The sequence below is a fragment of the Capsella rubella genome, unplaced genomic scaffold (genome assembly GCF_000375325.1).
Source record: "Capsella rubella cultivar Monte Gargano unplaced genomic scaffold, Caprub1_0 scaffold_2, whole genome shotgun sequence".
In the NCBI taxonomy this organism is placed as follows: Eukaryota; Viridiplantae; Streptophyta; class Magnoliopsida; order Brassicales; family Brassicaceae; genus Capsella; species Capsella rubella.
This window is the reverse complement of record NW_006238922.1, coordinates 2619224-2637059: the sequence shown is the minus strand read 5'-3', so window position 1 is coordinate 2637059 and position 17836 is coordinate 2619224. Positions and strand designations below refer to the sequence as shown.

The following is a 17836-nucleotide window of genomic DNA, read 5'->3' as shown; positions in this document are numbered from 1 at the left end:
CACTTTAGTATAAATAATTCTCAGGTTATGTTAAACTAAACGAAATAACTATCTTCAATTAATATGTAGTTTATAAATATTTATTACTAATCAAAAACTAAAATTTAATCATATATATATCCAACTAAAATCCCACTCTCTCCTTTCTAGTCCATTTGGCATCCATAGCGCTAAAATATACATTTTCAGATATTTTGTAACTCTCATTGTAATATTTAAATCAAATAAATGTATTTTTATGCATCTTGTCACATATTTCATTAATTTTCATATTTTCCCACATATTTTAACTCTCACATTAATAATCATATCCATGTTTTAAGGCAATAAAATTTAGTATTGTTGACAAAAAAAAAAAATTGGTTAATTCGAAATTTTTTATTTTGACAATTTTTTGTTAGTAATGTTATTAAGGAAACTAATAATAACTAAAAATTCAAAAACATCTATTAATATGTATTAAATTAATAATTGCGTTTTTGTACCTCTTATTTTTTTCTGTTATTACGTATAGATATAAATTGATAGAAAATTTAATGTATTACTATTAACTACCCAATTAAATAAATAAATTTATACTATGCTCCTTAAAACCTATATTTCTAATGACATTCAATTATAATAAAATTCCTAGATAAAAATTATCAAAAAAATGTACCTCTATAGGGAATTGATAAATAGGGTTTCCTTGATAAATATTTTCATCTATCTATATTCAAGCTTTTCATATAATCTGTCTCTCTCGACAGACACAATTGCAAGAGAAACATATATTCCACAGACCAGAACAAAAAGAATTACTAACCTCTTGCAGACGCACTAGGAACTTTAACGTCGTCGCCCTTCAGGAAGAAGAATGGCTAAACAGAGATGCCTGCTCTCAAATGACATTCTGTGATCAAGCGACTCCTCCCACAAAGGCACAAATAATGAAATAAGACTTTGCTAACAGCTAAGCTATTGACAAAGTAAAATAAATTAATAAAAAATCATTTGACCAAAAAAATAAAAATAAGAAAAAATCAAAACAAGGTTGTGCACGTTATACCTTGGGTTAATCCTTAATTACTCATAAATTTAGTAATGGCCGTGTTGGTTTAACCATGTATGTTTTTATTTTTGGATGTTCCATGACCATCCTCAAGCACCAAGATAATAAATACTACACATAGTTGAACGTTGTTCTAAGTGTTTAACTATATGTAATATTCCAGTTTCATGGTGATACAGATGTTTAAAAGGATTGATTTAGTCACCTACTTTACTAAATTGCACTTATTTTTGGTCAAACCTCCTAAGAGAACTCCACAATTTAACATGTTTGAGCTGGTTTCATGATGGGTGATAATCTTTTAAACATATAAAATTGTATCCTTGTAAAAGATAAGTTTTGTTTATAAAATCAATTAGAGAAGTGTTGACTTGGCGCGTTCCATGTAAAAATCGGTGTGTTGTGTGTCTCTCTATACCTTAATAGGTTCTTTATCATCACTTCTTCCGGTTGTGGACTGGATTTTGATCATCTTTGAGGCAAATCTCTGGTTAAGTATTGTCATGAAAGATCGAAGAGAATGTGAAGTCACTCGAGATCAATAACAGAACACAAACGAAGAAACAGAGTAAACAAAGAAGATGATGGCACGCAATGTTTATGAGTTAAGATCAATTATCGCGATTGATCCTACATGTCAACTAGAATGGAATCCATCAATTCACTATCTCAAGATTACATATTCATCGAGCGTTACACAGATTCGGAGGTTCATGATCAAGATATCCATCCTTAAAAGATCATGAGTATGACTCTTAAACTTGCTGTTTTAACTACTCCAAAACCAACTTTGTTTCAATTACTATTTCGGTTTAATGTCCATAACCATTGCTTCAACACGATGAAAATATATTGACTGATAATCATATTCATACTTGAAAGTCCATATTGAATTCAAAACATGGCTCTGTTAACTAACTTTTCACAAAAATAATATTAATGGATAAATCGAATGATCATCAACTTTTGAATAAGTCTAATTAAGCAACTACAAATCAAGCTTTTGGAATTAATCCAGAATCAATCAATTCTGCCGAATCAAATAGTACAGCAGTAACAAATTGAATCCGTTGCAAAAACAAGAAGTTGAAAATTTATCAGACTTAGACCAAATAAAAATAAAAAGAGATAAGTGAGTTAAATAGTTCTAACCAAAAAAAACAAAAATTGAGAAGAGTGTTGAATGTTTCATTCCCGCGTTAAGATACAAATTATTTCTATACTATTTTGTTTTTATCAATGTATCCAAATCGCCGAACTGAACATTTTGGAAATTAACGTTGACTAATGATTTTAATTTGGTATTTATTTTTCTAGCTAATTAAAGCCAGATAATTCGTATCCAAATTTCTTTAAAAAAACGAATTAAATTTTAAATGTCCAAATCAAAATTGTTTTTTTTTTTAGTTTGAGTAACGCATAACACAAGTTACATACACCATTCCACGAAGATGCATGGATATTTTACACTTTTGTATACATACTACACTTTTTTACCATCTCTAAACACACCTTTATTAATAAAAAGCATTTTTAACAGAAATAATAAAAACCTTGGTAAACAAAAATGTGCCTTAGTGTTTCACCTTTAAACTTTTCAAATATATAAGCAAAGTAGTTTTTAGGTTGAAGTTTATTAGTATATTAGTATATGATATAACTCGGTCCCAAACATTGACTTATAAAACGAGTCTTTTTATCTATTTCAACAAACTTTTTAATCATACTTTCGATTTAATTAAGTAATATGGAAAAAATAAAATATTTTATTTCGTTTTGCAAAACATAGAAACACAAAATAGAGGCAAATTTCATAAATATCACTAAAATAATGATTTCCAAAAGTAGCATTATTAGTTTTATTTTTAAAAGTTGCCATGAAAATATTTTTTACAAAAATGATAGAAAACTAGAACTAAACTTTAAACATTGAAAACTAAACCCCTAAATCCTAAATGCTAAACTCTATCTCCTTAAAAGTTTACTATAAATGTAAAATAATTACCTCAACCCCCAAAGAAGACAACATTTTTAAAACCTTGAAAATCAATTTTTGTGCTTATGACATTTTTGAAAATGAAATTTCTGTAAAAGTTTTTAGAAAATTAAACTAACTAACAGTAATATTGTTTTGGAAAAAAACTTAAAAATGTGATATTTTGACTAAATTTGCTACAGAATATTTAACTTTCATATGAATAAAAAAACACAAAAAAAAATCATTTATATTTCCGCGTAACTAAAGTGTACTTATCAAAAATTTACTACAACAACAATAACAAGTCCGTACCACCAAGTCAACAAAACCCATGTTCCACTTTTAATTCTTCAACACGCTATTTTTTGTTTCCTCCTTTCTCAAAAATTGACCTTAAACAAATCTCTCTACCTACTTAAAACCATTTCATGTTCCAAACTCAAACACCATCATCATCATCATCATTACTACATCAAAACAAAAACACAACTACACAAGAAATGGGAAAGAGAGGACAAAAACAGAACAGGTTCTTGAGAATCATCACCATGCCTCTAAAAGTACTATGCAAAGCTCGTGATCTCTACATGAGAAGCATCACAGGCTGTGCAGCTCGAACTCACTACTCTTCAGCCGTCGACGCCGCCTCGGTTCCATTTCCGAGAAGCCGGAGCACTTCCTCAGCCTTCTCCTCCTCCGCTGCCTCTTCCCGGAGAAGATCTTCTGATTACACCTTTGATGATGACTATAGCGAGCTTCTTAGAGCTGCTTCGGCTAGGAGTTTAGGTCATAAGAACGAGATTGATATGATCATACATCAACAGCTTCAGCAGCAGCAGCTGCGGCAGAAGCAGCAGCTGGAGAATCGCGTTGCGGTTGGAGCGGTTGCGGTTGCAGTTACGGGAAAAGGCGGTTTGCCGAAGAGTTCGAGCGTAGGGATTACAATGGCGAGGATTGATGAAGAAGAAGAAGAAGAAGAAGGATCTTTTAAGAAGGGATCTGAGATCTTATTATATCCTCGTAGTAGATCACATGCTGTTACCATCAGAGGATCCAAGTTTTAATTTTACTAATTATCTAATTAAGTTTTCATTTTGGCTTTTAAACGTATTTTTCTTGAAGTTATTACGTAATTAATTAATGAGAGTAAAACAAATGTGGAGCTCCTAGTTAATTATAATTTTTATGTAAAGTTATTTATATGGATTTATACCCAAAATAAAAAAGAAAGATACTGTCATATATATCTATACTATTAATTGGGAAGCACAACTTGAAACCAAACACCCCCTAATTGAAAAAAAAAAAATCATGAAATATATTCCATTTGCCAAACAAAATTATTGACAGCAAAAAAAAAAACTAAAAAACTAAAACAATCTATATTTATGGAAATCATAATAATCTTTTACCATAAAAGTAGACAATTAAATTCAAAATTAATATATGTAAACATGTCTATTTTGAATATACGTTAACATATTTAATATTAATTTAATATTTTAATATAATTTCGAAATTAATAGAATAAATATAGAATGAAATCTAATAAAACAAAATCATCATATATCTAAAAAACAAAGATAAATTTTTTATAGATTAATAAAAAGATAAAAAAAATATGTTAGCATATGAAATAATCAACTAATCAAATTTTACATAGTATATATACATCATCAAATTTTTAAAAATTATATAATTTTTAAATATAAATAAAAATTAAACAAATCAATAATTAAATATTTTTTTGCTAAAATCATGCGAATAAACATTTTAGATCACATAAGTTTCTTATTTTCACATAAAAAATATTCATATTCAAAAAGCAATCTAGCAATTATAGCACAAAACATATCTACAAAATGTATCATTAATTCAATTAGTTAATGATTTTTTATTTGGTCAAACAGTTAGCTTATGATTATTCTAAACTTCTTTTGCTTATTAATTTCAAACAATCTTAACAAAATAAATCTTCATCCATTGGCAATTTGCATATCATTACTATTATCAAATATTAAATAATTGTTTTATCAAATATATTCCAGTTGCCAAACAGAATTATTGACAGCAAAAAAAAAACAAAAACAATCTATATTTATGTAAATCATAATAATCTTTTACCAAAAAAAGTGGACAATTAAATTCAAAATTAAATATATGTAAACATGTCTATTTTGAATATACATAAACATATTTAATATTAATTTAATATTTTAATATAATTTCGAAATTAATAGTATAGATATAGAATGAAATCTAATAAAACAAAATCATCATATATCTAAAAACAAAGATAACATTTTTAGATTAATAAAAAGATAAAAAAATATGTTAGCATATGAAATAATCAAGTAATCAAATTTTACATAGTATATATACATAACTGATCATATCATCAAATTTTTAAAAATTATATAATTTTTAAATATAAATAAAAATTAAACAAATCAATAATTGAATATTTTTTTTGCTAAAATCATGCGAATAAACATTTTAGATCACATAAGTTTCTTATTTTCACATAAAAAATATTCATATTCAAAAAGCAATCTAGCAATTATAGCACAAAACATATCTACAAAATGTATCATTAATTCAATTAGTTAATGATTTTTTATTTGGTCAAACAGTTAGCTTATGATTATTCTAAACTTCTTTTTTCTTATTAATTTCACACAATGTTAACAAAATAAATCTTCATCCATTGGCAATTTGCATATCATTACTATTATCAAATATTAAATAATTGTTTTATCAAATCATTAACTACATTTTGAGATTATAAACATATAGAATTTCTATTAAGATTAAAACTAAATAACAAGTGGATATATCACATTTAAATTATTTTAACGACTTATTACCAATTTTTAAATAATAAATGGATTATATTTTATGATTTAATCTAATTGAAAACAAATAAAATGTCAAATTGGTATGATATAATAAATAAATATCTACAAACATTATCTCACATATACATATAATTTTAAACTATCTTTGAAAAATATGATATATAAGTTTTGCATAACCGGTTGAAATAAAAAAAAAATTGGTGGTTATATTTAATTGTCAAAATCTCAAAATATTGTACAAAATTCAACATTGGGACGTATAAATCTCTACTTTTGGACGATTATATGAAATTTTACATATATTAAAATAATATTTAGTTACATGTAAATGGTGTTATTTATTAAAAAAATATAAACTTATAGGAATGGATACAAGACGGGAACTTATAATTCGAAAACAAACATTATCTGAATTATTTCTCATAAATAAAAAAAGCATGATCAGATATAATTGTTATGAGACATGGTTATAAAGTTAAATTCACTTTCAACTTTCAAATATAAAACTACGAGTATGATACGGGACATGTAATTTAAATTGCTAAATTTAATTTCCACTTTCCTATTTATTTCAAATATTTAGACATGATATGACGGGTACAAGAAGATAACGTATACTTCGGATAACAAAACTACAATAAATCCATGTATTAAAAAAAATAGAAATACCTAAGTCTTTAGAAAACAAAAAGGCTAAAACATGAATCTTTGAATTGAAGAAAGTAATGAGAAATAAAGATGAAACGGAAAGATCAATAAAATTAAAAATCGAACAAGGATTGTGTATGATAGGATTACAGACAGTGCCTTGTGGATGAAAATGGTGGGAGCATGTGATTTAGATTGATAATTAGATTTTCATTAGTTTGATAAAAATAAATATTTAAACAAGGAATACGGGTATCGCATCTAAATATTTTACCAAGTTTCTTATAATAAACATTGGCAAAATGATTATGTTTTAAAAATAAACGATTACGGGACAGAAATTTTATGATAGATAGAAGACGGGACGGGACGGGACGGGGTGGGACGGGACGGTTCAGGACAAAACATAAAGGGACAGGACGGGTTTTCCATTCTAAACTACACATAAAACAATTCAAACTAAAGCCATACCCAAATCCGATTTAACATCTCTAAGCAAACAGTGAAATATTTTGATTAGTTTAAAAAATAAACAATGAATATCATTTATCATTCTCATATAAATAATTTTAAAATTGTATTATGTAATACAATATCTATATTTTACAACTGTGTCTCTATATATAGTTTATCAAATAAACTCATATAACAAAATTTTACCAAAATAGCATCTATTTAACAAATCGTGATTTTGTAAAAATAACTCCGCACGTACGTGCGGGTCCATCACTAGTATTTTTTTAAATTCGTATAAAATATTACGAAAACAATCTAAGTTTCAGTTTATATTTTTGGTAAGGAATCTAGAGTTGAACAATTCATAATGAGAATTAAAATTGAGCAATAAAGTAAAGAAAAAATAAAACATGCACCGTAAATGGAAACAATATAAATAAAAATAGAATAGTGATTTTCGAGTAATGAACTTTTTAATTTGTAAACGACTTCAATTTCATGTTGTCTACTTTTCTAGACCAGAAAAAGCAAATGACACGAAGGTATTTTTACGTGATCTATATATAAAGTTGAACTAGTTGACCCAAGAGATATGTTTTCTTTTTGGAAAAAGGTGGACCAGAATCTGAATTCAGGTGATACAGAAACAGGATTTACTTGATAAGAATGTAATAGGCTATTATGATTTCAGATCCAATATAAAAAAAAAGAATGTGAATTGCATATACACAAAAAGAAAACTTGACGACAAAAAAAAAAAATACACAAAAAGAAAACTAATTTGATCGGCTTATAAGATTATGTACCAAACCATTAACTTTCAAACAAGGGTTTTGTGCAGAAAATTTTGCTAATGAAGTTGCCAGTTTTCTAATTTTATATTCCCATTTTTTTTAATTACAAATCAATCATACAAAGTTAAAAATATATATAGAATATTAATATTTGTCATTATAAAATAAATAATATGTAATATAAATCTAGGAGTCTAATTCTACACTCAATTTTTTAAAATATAATATTTGTGATGGTAGAAACGTTTACAAGATGCGTATAAAAATTATATTGCGTATTTTTTCCATATGATTAATCTGTATTTTTGTTTAAAAGGTAAAATTAATAACGAAATAAACAAAAGCAAATTAAATTTAGTATATTTTTATGTTTTCCATGAACTCGAGTTCTATTATTAGATCATATGATGATGATTGGTAAAGTTAGAAAAGCAATGTTGTAACGCTTAAACACGGAAAAATCAATGATTTATTGAATTCGTGTTTCTAGTTGCACTCTTTTTATTTATATCTAATATGTTTTTATTTTTATTTTGTCTTCATTTATATCTAATATCTAAATTCTCAATATCGCTTTGTTCATCCTACACTTCATACAATCACACATGTATACTCGTGTCGACATGTGTAGTTGCACTTACATAAATATGCACTTAATATAGCAACTTGTGGTTGCACAACAATTAATTGTTCTTTCGAAAACATTAATTTCGGCTATTGTCTTTATTGTGGCTCAAGTCATATGTTCACCAAACTTTTTCGCCGCATTTACCAACTTTAGTTCATAATTTCGTTTACTGACCACCCGCATTATTGTAATGGACTTACCGACTAGGTGGGAATTGTTAAACCTTATATATATATTTTTGGATTCATCCTTCAAATCCAAACCATTTTAAATTATAATTCTAAAAATAGCCTAGTAGGGAATTAACTACAATATTGGCAAGAAGTAAAAAATAGAACTTCGTTTGTTGAAATTAAGGTATAAATATTCTAGGAAGGCAAAACATAAAGTTTGGAATTAGTTGTTTGATAATTAGTTGTCCCTCATCAGCTGGTATAAATAGACAAAAATACGTTGTTTTATTTAACAAATTATTTAGACATAGTAAAATAAGTTTCGACGATATTATTATTCATCAAACAAATAAGTGAAATCATGTTATAAGTTAAATGAATGACTATTGAATTATCATGATATCAATATATATATATATATATATATATATATATATATATATAATTTATAAATACATCATGTTAAACTAAATTGTATAGCGATAAATTATGATTTATGTGATAAATTTATATTTACCGTGTTAACTCAATTACTATATCACATACAAAAAAAAAATGTTAAACCCTACTATATAATTATGAATGTCAAAAATAGTAATAACATGTTAAGAAATATTATTTATCATCAATTACAATAAGATAAAAATGTAACTACCCCAACCAAATTGGGTTAGACAATATAATAAAGATAACAATAACGATAATGTGTTACATTTACTTGTACATGCTAAAATACTTCAACTTCAGAATATTAATTATTTTATCGAATTAACACATTATCTTTATTGAAGAATCATAAACATTACAAAACATATTAGATCACATTGTATTGCGATACATTACCAGCTATATAGTAAACTCATAATTATCGTGTTAATTCGTTTATTGTATTATTCATAATTGTTGCGTTAAATAAATTATCGTGTTAATTAATTTATTATCGTATTAAAGCATTTAGTATCGTATTAAATCATATCGTTGAAGTTAAAAGAAACAGATAAATAATTATCGGTATCTATTTTTTTTATATTGCTAAAATTTTTGTTAAAGGTATAAAGCTATTTTGGTCCAATTTACACAAGGAAGAGAGAGAACTAACTTAGAAAAACTATCATTATATACTTATTTTTATGGTCTTTTATGTATATAGAGTAGTAATACCCAATATTATATTGCTAAAAATTTTTTTTGTTTCTAATAATTAAAATAAATAGATTTTCTAAGTTGAATTAGGTTAATTAAGTCTCATATAGCCTTCGTTTACTTACGTCCATTGGCTAGGTAAAATGATGGATCGATTTACTTCTCTTCTGAAGTAGACTATGATTTGCAGATGCTGTTGGAGGATGGTTTTCACTTTGGATTCGACACACTTATGCTCATCTATTTTTTCTAAGTTTTTTAGGGGTCTTACACTTAACCTTTTTTATTATCTTCTCATTATTAAACATACCATTTTTTACTTTTAAAAGAGGCTTCGATAAACCTTTTGATTTCTGCAAACATAATAACAACAATTATTTATATTAAAAAAATCAAATGTAAATGTACTTTTTATTATATTTTTACTTTTAAAGAAGCATCGATACAACTTTTCTCTTTAATAATAATAATAATAAAAAATAACAAGAAAAAAATAACAATAATAATAGCAACAATAGTTATCAAAATTTTCAAATATAAAGATAAATTTTACAATGTTTTGACACAATATATCAGTACTACAATTCAATATATTTATTTTGATCATTTTCTTAAATTATGATTTAGAAAACTTATGAATATCATCAAATAATAACATTTCAACATACTTATTTGTACAACCAATGCCCACATATGCATTAATTAATGGCTAAGTTTTGTTTATCGTATTCGTACATGTATTCTAGTGTAAGCAGTTCGACATATATCATCTTTGGTCATTTCAAAGAACTCAATTACTTACACATTCCTATTCTTCAACAACCCTTTTATCTCCAATAATGTCTTTGATGCCTTCAAATATTCTTTTACTGCTTTTGATTTTGTTTTTGATTTTTATTTTAACGTTTTGATGACTACTTTTTATATGCATCAAAAACGCTGAACGTATTTTAATCTAAAATGCATCAAAAACTACCTCCTTTTAATATATATCAATATTAATTTTTAACATATCCAAATATGGTATCAATCTTAAGTTTTGTTTTAAAATAGACTATATATATATATATAAATAGATTAACGACATCGAAGTTACATTCTCAAATAAACTAGATACTTATATACATCACTAATCATTGGTCTAAGTTAATCATTGGAACTTTTGGGATTATCTAGTGTTGAATGTAATATAGAGTGAAGTTGATTAACAAACAAAAGGTCCACAAATAGTCGAAACAAATAATATCGTTTCAGTTTTGCAAATCATGATAACTTAAGCCTTAAGCCACCCACGAATCTTAGTATCCAGAACATTGGCAATGTAACTATAGCCAGCTTCCGTTGGATGTATCGAGTCAAAGAACATAAACTCCGAGCGATTCTGACACATGGTAGAATAAGCATTACACATGAAGCTTGTCTCTAGGTATCCTGATCCACAACATCCTCTCGTCGTCTCTTTAAACCCTGTTTTAATCCCACATACAAGAATGTTATAATCAATGCTCAATATTATCTCATAGGGGTAACTTTTGGATCAAGAAAGGTGTTTATATGTAATACCGTATTTGCTAGGTCTTTGGATCATGTCCATCATAGGGTCATAGACATTAGAGTAAAGTATCTTGCTTTCTGTTAGTGATCCTTCGATCTGAGGTAAGAGCTTCTGAAGTTTTTGATTGTATAAAACAGAGTCTCTGTTTTCTTGTTCCAAACAAAACCTAAGGACGTTGCGGAACTGAGCAGTCATTTGAATCGGTAAACATCCCATTGGTGGTAAACCTCCGACCAAAAATTTCCGGCAACCGAGACTGTAAAGCTCCTGCGAAAACACCGGGAGATGATACGAGATATTAACTAGACTAATTCATAAAATACACCATACTTTAAGTTGCGAAACCCTAATTTCTTGTATGAGGTACAATATATACTTTACCCGCACGAAATTGTTAAGCATGTTAAGTACAAACTCTTGGTAATCAGAAATGGTAGGATACTCTCGACGCCACGAAGGAACATCGTAATAATTCAAGATGAAATCGTTAGGTCCTGCACTCACAACCACAAAAGCATTGTTTATGATCTTCATGGCTTTCTTGTCTCCCACGATACTCTTAAGACGAGCAATGTAACTCTTTAACATATTTGGTTGTTCCGAGACACGAATCGCTTGTGTCGAGAGACTGGTTCGGTCATCGTAACCTGCACCAGCTGATGCGAAACAGACTCCGGTCAAGATCTCTTGGTCGGTGAGATTCGGTTGTAAGAAAGGAGGAACAAACTGTTTGATGTTGAGTTTGGTTGCGATTATGTCGGAGAAAATTTTCCCGTTTGAGAATCTTCCGTTAGGTGAGTGGCTTGGGAAATCAATACCGTAAGGAACATGTTTAGCTTTGAAGATTATTTCTGAAGGATAGTTGTTGTTGCCTGTGTCAACGGTTGAATCGCCGAAGATCAGAATCGCTGGAAAAAGCGGTTGCGATTTCGCGTTTGCGAACACGAGTAGTGTTGTTGTGATGAAGAGAGTGAAGGCTATGGTTATAGACGTCGACATTTTTTATTATTGTTTTAGTTTTATAGATTTAAGGAAATGTGTTGTTTGGTCATGAATTTATAAGAAGTTTTTGTTGGTGATTTTTTTCACCACCTGATTAGTGTTAAACAAACAATCTCGTAACAACTATTAATAAATTAAAACGAATTTAATTTGGTTCACTTATATTTCGCAGCCACTTAATATAGTAGACCAATTTGTACAACTTCTTTGTACTCGGTTCTGAAATGAAATTTATTATGTTTGATAATTAGACCAACATCTATGTAGGTGCGTCAATATCGTATAGTTTTCACCACACATTTACGTAGCATTAACGAGACGAAACTACCAACTTATTTTCATAACTTTGTGGTGCATTTACTAACTCGAGTTGTGAAAGAAAATATCATAGTTGTCGGAAAATATGTTCACTGGGTGAAGGTTCAGTTGGTTTATCTGATAGCCAAAATGCAGGCGATTTAACTATTCCCTCACATTAGTCAGAAAATATTCCAAATTCGAAACAAACAGTGTAGTGATCTTTCTAAAAATAGTCTATTTTGAGATTGACCGGATTAGTCGATAGGGTTTATAAAAAAAATATCCGACTTGTGGGACTTGTTACAAAACCTATATATTTAGGACTCTATCTGAATCTAATCCTTTGTCTTCTCTAATTCTACATTAATTAGCCTAATAGTAATAGGTAAGTGATTGTAACATGGACCTGAAAAGGACTTCGTGTTTGGTCATTTGCATAATACACATGGACCACATGGTCTGCATGGACATGGTCTACACTCTACATAATTGTCGAACGGTTGCTTGTATGGAAGTAGATGAGCATGTACTAGCTAGGGTGAAATCGGTTATGATGATTCGGATCACCCGAGAGAAAGGGGACGTGTAATGATTTGGAACATTAATTTAACTCTTTTAAGCTCGTGAAGAACTGAAAAGTTTTAATTACTATAGTTGGAACATTTCTTTTTAAGTGTTGTAATCTTAAAAGCGTTAAATAAAGATTTTTATTAAGTATCTGGAAATTATTTATTAAGTTCGGTGATCTTGAAGTAAAGTAACAGTAACCTTATTTTATTTATGATCTTGCATGTGCACTAAGAAAACAAGCATTTATTATAAAATAAATGAATTTCTAATTAATTATGTTTCTATTTTAATGTAGTCAAAACCACATGTTATACTTATGCAAAAATGAATTATTATTATTATTGTGATTATTATTATTATTATTTTTCATCATGAGAATTATCCTTAAAATGAAAAAACCATATTCGCGCCTCCGCGAAAATTCTTATACGAATACATATATGGATAATGCTAAATTTTAAAACGGATAATAGATATCCAAATAATTTGGACAGGATATCCAGTATTTGGATGCGTATATCCAATATTTTGGTATAAAATATCCGGTACTTTGATATTTTAATACATATTTACGAATATCCGCAGATAATCGTATTTTTAATTAATATCCGAATTTTTGGATACGGATACAACTTCTAAAATCACGGATAATACGGATATCCAGTCAACAATCATTTAAAAACAAACAGGTTGTGTGACCAATTTTTCTCTATGATTGATATAAATAAGCAAAGAGCAAAAAAAAAACAAACAAAACTCATAATATTACAGTTCATGTAAAATTATGTAAATTAGACTAAAATAACAAAAAAAAACTCCATAATTATGTACATATGAATTTTAAATAATTATTGCATAACTTAGTAAATATAAACAAAACAGAAAAGCATTTTTTTAATAAGGTAGAGACTTGGATACGTAATAAGAAAGAAGTGTATACCGTTTAGCAAGCAACTAAAGATACAAGTATACAAACCATATCATAACCTATAATAAAAACAGATATAATAATCATTGCATTTTGACATTTTTTATACGTTTCAATAACACTAACACAACAACAAAAAAAACTCACGATATGCAATCCAAACCTTTCATTTTTTTCCCTTTGTATGACATTTTCTTGTGACGACAGAACCAATCGAAACTATGAACATTTGGTTGCTCCTTTAACTGGAGGAGCTCTGTAGTAAGCAGGTACAGTTGCTGGGAAAAACATCTGCCTAACTCCTTCAGCTCTTATTATCGGAAATATTATCCCCGATGCTCCCTGCGATTTTTCGCTTTATGCGTTAAGATCATATTGATACAACTAAAATTATATTTGATGAAACTGAATAATGTAATTCGTACCCATATCAATCTGCCTCCAAGCCAGATTCTTTTGGGCGAAGGGAATGGGATTAACAACCGTATGACTCCATAAACCGCAACCGCAAAGAAATGGCAGACAAGTGTTAACGGTCGAGGGTTCAAACCCGAAAGCAAAGACACAGGTCCAGTTGTGCACATGCCCCCGAGGCCCAGATAATCGAAGCACGCTTCTCTCATCTCGTTTTTTGCTTCATTTTCTGATGAGCAGAAGACTTGGTAAAGAGCATTCGCGAGGGTGTTAATTGTGGCTGCCACTGGCTGCAAGGGAGCATTTATAAAACACTGGTTCACACTTTGACAGCAATATAAAGCTTAAATATCTTAATTCTTATATAGACTACAAATTAGTCTGCAATTGACGTTTTACCTTTCGCAGAGTATAAAACGATTCGAGATATTTGCAGAGACTAGCACCGTCACTTAGGTCACGCAGAGGTCTAAGAAGATTACGCAGGACAACAATGTCAGATAATGCAACGGTCATTCCTCCACCTGTTAAAGGATGACGCATGTTAAATGCATCTCCCATTAACAGTGCCCCTGGAGTAGGATAAGGAGAAGCTGGCATGCTTCTGTTTGGCATGGACTTAATATTTCCTTTTTCAACCGCAGCAATGAAAGCGTCATAAACCTCATGAGGCATCTAGACAAGAAGAGAAAATAGACAAATTTATCAACAAAGAAAAGAAAAATGCCATGAAGTGAAGTGCAGAGTGTGAAAAAAGCGCACATACCTGTGGAGCCACAACAGTCTTCAAATACTTTTTCATTTCTCCATTTGCAATGGAAGGCAATTTCTGACCAGGAACATCAACTAGACACCGGACCTCTGTGCTACTAATTGGATACATCAAAATTGGTGATGGATCTGCTAAGACGACATGTCCATGGTTTGCATATGGGAGATTGCAGTTCTCTAGGACTAAACCGACAAAACAAGAAGGCACCTCAACCTGCGTGAAGATAGTACATATATATACTAATTACTTATGAAGCTAATGCAGTGTTATTTGTTTTTGGAAAATCAGCTGACATTAAATCTTGATATGACAAAACAGAGAAAGGCAGTAAACAGCATGTTACCTGAGGATTGCACAGAGAGCGACGCAGATTTGAGAAACAACCATCGCAAACTATAGTTAAGGATGCAAATGCTGTTTGTTCCTCTCCTGCTTTATTCTTGTATCTCACACCTTTGATAGTCCCATTCTCTTCTAGAAGAGAAACAACTGTTCCTTGCTCTAGCTTAACACTGTTGAGCATATCAGTAGAAACAGCCATTAGTAGTACATAAGTAGCTCCCATATGTATTATTTAGATATATTGCCTCATATCAAACAAAGGACCAGTGATTCAATCAACAGAGAATAAAATGAAGAAAAATATAAATCAGTGATAACAGTTTCTCATGCATCTCCATTTATAACATAAACTAAAACAATTTCTTAAACTGCGATCAATGCCAAGGAATTTCTCATAAGTGTAGGTAAAGAAAGCAAAAGGATAAAAGGTCCATAACACCTCGAGGCGTTTATAAAAAGAAGAAACATACTTGGGAAGTGAATCAGCTTTCTCCCGCATTCTTTGTATAAAGCGTCCATTGTGAAAGCTCCTTCCAGCTACATCTTCGTGAAACTTCTCCAAGGGATAACCTAACCGAATGCGTTTCCCATCCTTAAACAGTCCATAACCATACACACGCTGAGCATCTATTCCCTCCACACAATCTGCAGATAGCATCCTTGATGTCATTTAACTAGTAAAAAACTACAGAGCAAACTAGAGGTGACGAATAATTGCCCCATGGATTCTCAACCAAATCTTTCCTTACCTTCAATCCCCAACTCCAGTAACTTAAGGTATCCCCCAGGTTGTAACAGCTCCCCAACAATACGATCAGGCTCCGATAAATCTCTTTCAATCACGTGAACTCGACGCTTATCCTACAACATAAGATCACAAATCAATGTGCAATTTAGCACTTCTAGCACACTAAGAAGCAATTAATTTCCTTATACAACAGACATAAAATAAAAAGCCTAGACACAAACCAGTAGACACTGTATATAAACCAATAAATAAATTCTCCAAATGAACCAACAACCATAACATAATTAATCCTGTTTTGTAATCTAGTTAGCTTCTCACTCAACTTAATCCTCAAAAGTCCAAGAAGAACAATAAATTTAAACATTTTCCCCAAATAAATTAGCGTTAGTTGACCATGCTAAATCACAATAAACTCGTGGATTCCGCGAAACAAGTAGTTTTCGAAACGAAGACGTCTCAAGAAAAAGGACAAGAAACGAGTCGTGCAATGTGGGCAAAACATTTTAAAAATATATCACTAACAGTGTTGAGTTGACTCACGCAAAACCCAAGAACTCATGCATTGTGTAAAAACAACAATTTGTAATCACAATCCTTGATTTGAATCTATGCATATTCCAGTAAACCTTTCAATCCAAATCCACTAAACAAGAACGAACTGCTTCAACACAAACAAAGAATCTCAAAATTTGCTTTCACTACAAATACATTGCTTCATCATCCTTCACTAATCTATAATCACCATATCACCGAATCAAATCCTCTAAACCCTCTCTAATTCCGAATCCTTACACTACCGAATCAAACAGAAGAAGCCAAAAAATAATAATTGAAACAGACCTTTCCAAGAGTATAAGCAAGAGCAGAACCAGCAACACCAGCTCCAACAACAATAACATCAGCGACGGTGTCTCCGGTGATATTAACGGATCCGACGTCTGAGGTGACGGTAGAAACGGTCCGATCGTGACGGATACTGTTGTTCTTCTTCGGCTTCACGAAAAATCCATAAAAAACGAAGACGGAGAAGAAAAGAGCAGAGATCGATAAAGGCGAGATCCAATTCCATAAATGTGACTCCATCTTCGTTTTGGAATTTACAGAGGATTTTTTTGCTTTCTGCGGAAACAACGAGAAAGAGAAAGGAAATGTAATGCAAGTAAGTAAGTATGTATATATGTTTTATTTTTTTTCTATTTTTATTTGTTAACTTTTAGGAAAAATCCAAGTTTGTTTACGCTGGCAATTTTGTTGTGTATATCCTTAAAATATTCGTGTTGTTGGTAATCTCAAACTGGGTAAGTGGTAACGACAAAAAATCAGAATTAAAATATTTAACAACATAATTAGTGAGTTGTTGGGCCTCCTCTCAAGAATAAAGGAAAGCCCAATAGAGAAGTATTCGTTCGGAGAAATCTAAAACGACGTAGTTTGGAGCTGTCAAACTAGTTGAGTATCTTCTCGAATGTTCGTTTT

General features: G+C 29.8%; 3 protein-coding genes across 3 annotated transcripts; 1 reads left to right on the top strand and 2 right to left on the bottom strand.

The window, feature by feature from the left end:
• Positions 1 to 3529: 3529 nt before the first annotated feature.
• On the top strand, positions 3530 to 4122 carry LOC17895327. Its single transcript, XM_006300914.2, has one exon. The coding sequence runs from the start codon at positions 3530 to 3532 to the stop codon at positions 4091 to 4093; it is 564 nt and encodes a 187-aa protein (XP_006300976.1). The 3' UTR covers positions 4094 to 4122.
• Positions 4123 to 10844: 6722 nt separating this feature from the next.
• Positions 10845 to 12283, bottom strand: LOC17895489 (GDSL esterase/lipase At1g58430). The gene is made up of 3 exons (XM_023788245.1): positions 11666 to 12283; positions 11293 to 11551; positions 10845 to 11196 (listed from the first exon to the last, which is right to left on the bottom strand). Exons 1-3 carry the CDS (start codon positions 12281 to 12283, stop codon positions 11003 to 11005), a joined length of 1071 nt encoding a protein of 356 aa, XP_023644013.1. The 3' UTR covers positions 10845 to 11002.
• Positions 12284 to 14066: 1783 nt separating this feature from the next.
• Positions 14067 to 17500, bottom strand: LOC17896403 (squalene epoxidase 1). Its single transcript, XM_006302060.2, has 8 exons — positions 17201 to 17500; positions 16362 to 16473; positions 16083 to 16257; positions 15614 to 15782; positions 15265 to 15483; positions 14898 to 15173; positions 14510 to 14788; positions 14067 to 14426 (listed from the first exon to the last, which is right to left on the bottom strand). The coding sequence occupies exons 1-8, from the start codon at positions 17441 to 17443 to the stop codon at positions 14304 to 14306; spliced, it is 1596 nt and encodes a 531-aa protein (XP_006302122.1). The 5' UTR covers positions 17444 to 17500; the 3' UTR covers positions 14067 to 14303.
• Between the last annotated feature and the right edge of the window lie 336 nt (positions 17501 to 17836).